Here is a 6,010-nt window from a genome sequence, read left to right on the forward strand (position 1 = left end):
CCAGACCCTGAGCCCCCTTGTCCTGCCACTGGGGGGCTCTTTCCAAATCCTGCTCTTCCTCCTTGCCAGCTTGTCCAGCCCTTAGTTTGCCAGTGAGTTTTGGATGCCTACAGCACCTGGTTGCTCACACTGGCTACACCACAGCTGGGCCAGATCCTAAAGCCCCTGTGACCCATGGCCTCTTCTCCACCTGCAGGCGTCCAGACCTTCCAATAAAACACACCCACACATGCTGATGCAGCACAGAAAGTAAGGTCAAGCAGAAAATCATCAAAAAAAAGTTTTTAATGAGAAGCTGGGATTGACTGCAGGGATGAGCCTTGGCTGTCAGACAAGAGCAACACTCAAGAGACCTTCCTCTTTTGTCCTCCCTTCCATTTTTCCATATAAGTCCACATCCATCTCCACCCTCTCCTCCCAAACAAAGCACCTCTAATTATCCTTCCCTATCCAATTTTGCCATACTCCTACCCAAAATCAGTATTTCTGCTATTACTTGAATCCCTTACTGACACAGCGTGGTGGACCTTGCAAGATTTCCCCAAAATTCCTTTCAATTATTTTTGAGGTATGATAACCTCCCCCTTAAACATCAGTGAATTTGTTTCCATCTCTCCCAGCAATCTCTAAATGCTGTCAGCCTCTCAATGCCACTGCTGTTCAGCAATTTCTTGTATCATGAGCAGCAGTTCCTCATGGTCTTTTCAGCTGGCAAAGCCTCAGCCAGAGCCTGGACATCTGCCTGCATAACATGAGGAGGTTTAATTCCAGGACAGAAACAAACCAAAGTGCAGACACACTAAACTGCCACAGGTTTAATACGTGGCAGTGCTGAAATCCTACACTGCTCCTGTGAACAGCTGTGGTGCAGCTCATCTGCCGCAGCCAAAGGTCTGGTTCCAGGTTTCATAGAGCTCCAGGTCCCTGCGGGACACGCTGGGCCGCACCGTCCTCAGGGCACTCTCAAAGTCCAGGAAGGAGATGGGCCGTACCTGCTCCGGCGTGATGGTGGCAATGTCCATGGACTGCAGGCTGCGGATGGGGCCCAGGGAAGCTTCCCGACAGAGCTGCGTCATGTCTGCCCCAGAAAACCCATCGGTCTTCTGGACTATGAGTTTGATTTCCTCTTCATTCAGAGAGCAGTGCTCCTGTGCCATCAGCCGGGTGACAATCTGCTTCCTGGCGGAGCCTTCTGGCAGAGGGATGTACAGTCTCTTCACCAGTCTCCTTCGGGCCGCTTCATCGATTTCCTGGGGCCGATTTGTTGCTCCAACCACCAGGATCCGATCTTCAGAGGAGGTTGTTGCCCCATCTAACTGCACCAGAAATTCAGTCTTTATTCTCCTGGAGGACTCGTGCTCCCCCTCTCCGCGCTGGGACAACAGGGAATCGATCTCATCGATGAAGATCACGGCTGGCTGCTGGCAGCGCGCTACGGCGAACAGCGCGCGCACCATCTTCTCCCCCTCACCCACCCACTTGGAAGTCAGGGAGGAGGCACTGATGCTAAAAAAAGTTGCTCCAGACTGGCATGCGATGCACTTGCCTATGAGGGTCTTGCCAGTCCCAGGGGGGCCAAAGAGCAGGATTCCTTTGGGAGGACCACGCAAGCCGGTGAAGATGTCCGGTCTCAGCATGGGCCACACCACAATTTCTTTGATGGTGGCTTTGGCAAACTCCACTCCAGCAATGTCATCCCAGCTGACTGGAGGCCCGTGGTCCATGATCTCGTGCATGATGAGTTCAACCATTTTTGGTTCTATGTTTTTCAGCCGTTCATCCACAGGCAGCAAAGGGTCTGTTGATTCCCCTACAGGAGGCTTACACTGTGCTCCTCCATTCTCACTTCCATCTTGTTTCGGAACTGGAGGCACAAACTTGCCGAACGGACCCCGAGACCTGCCTGCACCCAGGGATTTTTTTACTCCTCCATATGATGAGACTGGTGCACGCTGGTTTTGAGATTTCTTTTGCTGATCCATCCACAGCTGTTCCTTTGCAGTTTTAAACCCAGGAGCACTGCTCTCTTCATTTCTGTTTCTCTGTCCTGAAAAACCATTAGTTTCTGTAGAAATGGGAGCCTGACACGGAGCAAGACTAGGAACAGCTGTGCTGCCTTCATCAGCCAGACCATAGAATGCTTTTCTTTTCCCAGAATTTGCAGACCAGGCAGGTACAGCTGACTGGTTGAAAAGAGACGAATTTTGTCCATCATAACAGTTACCTGGCATTTTAAGAGAATTACTATTAGTGGCTTCTTTACTTCCAAAGAGCGGAGTTGCCTGGAAACCTGGAAGAACCTGTTTGCTTAAGGAGGCTGAAGCAGCAGGAAGTGTATCTGAAGTTCTGGTCACAGGAGGCACACTGCTTTGAAGGGACTTGGAAGATGAGGGATGCCCAAGATCTGGTCCCTGACTTGCACATTTTGCTGAGGCAGCAGTGAGCTCAGCCTCCCCGGTACTGCCGAAGACATGGAGTTTAGGAAGAGCTGGAGCAGCGGGGGCGCTGACCCCTTTATCAGCTCGTACACGGGCATCTGTCGGTGCCATCTGAGAGCTCTGGAAAATTTTGCCAGCCCGCATCCTCTCTTGCACACACTTCAATTCAAACACGTTATCTGTTGTCAAGGCAGATTGCCACTTGTCACTGTCACTTTGCTGACACTTTGCCAAAGTCAGGATGTTTTCCGCATAGTTGTTCAAGCCAGTCTCCGCGTTGCCAGAGTCGATAATGGCAGAGTACTTCTCTGCATACTTCTTGAACAGGCTGGCAGCACAGGCCTGGGAGATCTCGGAGCCTGCCCATGCATACTGAATGCGCAGCACCTTGGCACGGTATCCATCTGCCTTCTGCCCCGGCGGGCAGGTGCCAGAGGTGACAGCAAAGGAACTTTCCTGCCACTCACTCAGGTGCACCGCGCTGGCCGTGGGGGCCTCCATGGCTGACGCTGGAACAGACAGAAAATTCCTGCAGTCACAAAATGCCATTTCACACCATGTGTGCCAGGTGCTTCCCCCCTTGCCTAAATACTCACACAGGAAAACCTACATTATTTTAACTGTGAGAAACAGAGCAGGAGGTCTTGCAAGCTACTTAGCCAGTCTGGGCACTTTAATCTTTTCAAAAAGCAACCAGCTTTGTGGTGCAAAGGCATTTAGACTGGGGTTCTCTTTTCTTCCTTGTCCAAAGAAAAGAAAAAAGTGGGGGAAAAAGAAAAAAGAGAGAGTTTGCTTCTAACCAGAGGTCTCCTGGGGAGGTAAGTAGGCTGCAAAGAATTGTGACAGATGGCCAAGCAAAAACTGGCCTTGTTAAATGAAATCACCATGCTTTCATTCTTACTTGACAGAATATGGCACAGTGCAGCAGAGGACAGAGGATACACCACTGTCAGAATGATTTCATTTATTACAGTGATGGTAATAAAAATGAAACAATTAAGCTACTAAGTAAAATTGTATGCAGTGTCTCCAAGGGGAGATAAAAATGGAATGAATAATCCTGAATGGAGCAAAGACTTCATATTAAGAAAATATTAACAGATTACTAGAAAATGTTCAACTCCATTTTGAGGGCACTAAAATGTCCCCATTTTGCACTTTAGAGGAGAAAAGGTCTTGTGTGTTTAAAGCAATCCTTGTTTCTCACCTTCAGAAAGTAGAATTTAAACTCCTTTAGTGTAGGGGTTTTTTTAAGAAATAGGGAAGATGACATTTGGCTCAGGAGGAGTATTTCATTTGACTTGAAATTATTTGCTCACATTCACAATGTATTTTCTTTCACTGCAAAGTATCGCGTCCATATATTCCACACCCTTTCCAACAGAGGGTGAGGCAAGCTGCAATCCTCTGGATCAGCTGCATAGGAGTGCAGAGGTGCAATGCTCATGCAAGGCTGGGGAGACAGAACTGAAGGGATCCAGCCTATGTAGGGATGTCCTCCCTAATTATTTTCAAAAAGTCTGGCATCAGCATTAGACAACAGAGAGCACAATATATTTATTGCTCATATGCTTATAAGGTTACAGACACAATAAATAATGAGGATGGAAATAATTTTGGTTTGAGCATTTTTTTTACTACAGCCCAAATTTGTAGAGCTGTTTAGAAAAGTCAAAATACATTTTACCTGCAAATCTGGCACCTCTACAAGCAAATCCAATTAAAACAAACAAACAAAAGTAAGACTTTCTCTCTGAAAAGTTACTGCCAACTTTTGCACCAGGAGAAGTGTAACTTGCACCTAGAGAATCTGATACAAACTCACATCATCATCCATCCACAGCTGAGTGACAGATGAACAGGAGATGAAAGGCTGCAGCCTTTTACTTCTTTTCTTTAAATGGCTTTCACTGTGCACATAACATTTTTCTAACTGTTGAATCAAAAATATCTTAAGTGACATAAAAGCATAAATTCGGGAAAAGTTTAGCAGCAGGCATTTGCCCCCATGAAATACTTCCATAATTCAGAACATAAAATCTCAAGTTCACCACCACTTTCTTAAGGATTCAGTGGTCATCTTCATAGGACTGAGGGAAGGCCATAACAAGTGAACAGTGGTAACGAGCTTGAAATTCCAGTTTGATTATTCTCAGAATCACAGAATCGGGAAGGCTGGAAGAGACCACAGTGGTCATCTGGTCAAACCTCCCTGTTCAAGCAGGGTCATCCCAGCACACACGGCACAGCATTGTGTCCAGACAGTTCCTGACTATCTCCAGTGAGGGAGACTCCACAGCCTCTCTGGGCAACCTGTTCCAGTGTGATCACTCTCACAGTAAAGAAGTTCTTCCCCATATCCAGGTGGAACTTCCTATGCCTCTGTTTCTGCCCATTGCCTCTTGTCCTCTTGCTCGGCACCACCAAGAAGAGCCTGGATGCACCCTCTCGACACCCAGCCTTTAGTTATTCATATAAATCGTACACACCGTCTGGCATCATTCCCTCCCCCTGGTCTAACCCATATTAATTGTTCCCACAGCCTCACAACTTCTCTCCAAGAGAGCCACATGCACACACGCTCAGCCAGGACGAGGACAGCGTACTCCGTGTGCCCGCCTGGAGCTGGGGGTGTATCTAAGCACCGCCACCGATGGATCTAGCACTCGGCTGCGTGCTCGCCTCAGCGCGGAGAGGCGGGAGCTGCTGCCGCTGCCGCCACACAGGAGCACGCCCAGCACGGGGCCCGGGGAAACACGGCCAGGTACGCGAGCACATCCCCCGCCCTTCAGTGCCCTCAGGCCGGGAATCCAGCCGGAAAGCTGCCTAGCCATGGCTGAGCCCTCGCCGCCCCTACCTAGCCGGCGGCCATGGCCCCTCAGCTCAGGAGCCTGGCCGGCGCGGCAGCGGGGGGTGCCCCCTCACGGCACGGAGAGCGGAGGCCACAGCCGCGAGAGGGTCCCGGAGCTCCCTCCCCTCCCTTCCCTTCCCTGCTCCCTTCCCCTGTCCCCCCTCAGTCCCGACCCTGCCGCTCCCGCTCCCCGCACCCACCGGCCGCCGCCGCCGCCGCCAACCGCGCGCGCCCGCTCCGCACCCGGCCCCGCCCCGCCCCGCCCGCCAATCGGGTAACAGCGCGCCGGGAAACGCAGCCAATCAGAGGTCGGGAGACCGGGCCGAGTGGGAGAAGGGCGGGTTTTCCGCGCTGACGTCACCCGCAGCGCTGAGAGGGTCGGCGCGCGGCGGAGCGGGCGCTTCTTATTGGCTGCGCCTCAGGCGCGCGCCGACCAATGGGCGTGGGGTCCGTGCCTTGGGAGGCGGGGTCGGCCCCGCGCCCAGCGCTGCGCGTGGTGGGGCGCACGCCTGCTCTGAGGGGGCCGGCGGGACCCTTCGCGTGATTCCCCCGGATCCCTCCGCGTGTTCCCTCCCGGATCCCTCCCATCCCCTTCACGTGTTCCCTCCTGGATCCCTTCCATCCCCTCCGCGTGTTCCTCCTCGGTTCCCTCCCGCTTCTCCAGCCGAAGCCCTTGCCGGCGGCCCCGGCCGCTCCCCCGGTGCCGGTGTCTCGGCTCCCG

General features: G+C 52.0%; 1 protein-coding gene across 1 annotated transcript; it reads right to left on the reverse strand.

The window, feature by feature from the left end:
- Positions 1-267: 267 nt before the first annotated feature.
- Positions 268-4,350, reverse strand: FIGNL1 (fidgetin like 1). Its single transcript, XM_036379205.2, has 2 exons — positions 4,264-4,350; positions 268-2,947 (listed from the first exon to the last, which is right to left on the reverse strand). Exon 2 carries the CDS (start codon positions 2,937-2,939, stop codon positions 873-875), a length of 2,067 nt encoding a protein of 688 aa, XP_036235098.1. The 5' UTR covers positions 2,940-2,947; positions 4,264-4,350; the 3' UTR covers positions 268-872.
- Between the last annotated feature and the right edge of the window lie 1,660 nt (positions 4,351-6,010).

This window comes from Molothrus ater, chromosome 1, assembly GCF_012460135.2.
Source record: "Molothrus ater isolate BHLD 08-10-18 breed brown headed cowbird chromosome 1, BPBGC_Mater_1.1, whole genome shotgun sequence".
NCBI lineage: Eukaryota > Metazoa > Chordata > Aves > Passeriformes > Icteridae > Molothrus > Molothrus ater.

Coding starts and splice junctions, on each gene's coding strand:
- FIGNL1 (XM_036379205.2), bottom strand. CDS start 2,939: ATGGAGGCCCCCACGGCCAGCGCGGTGCACCTGAGTGAGTGGCAGGAA.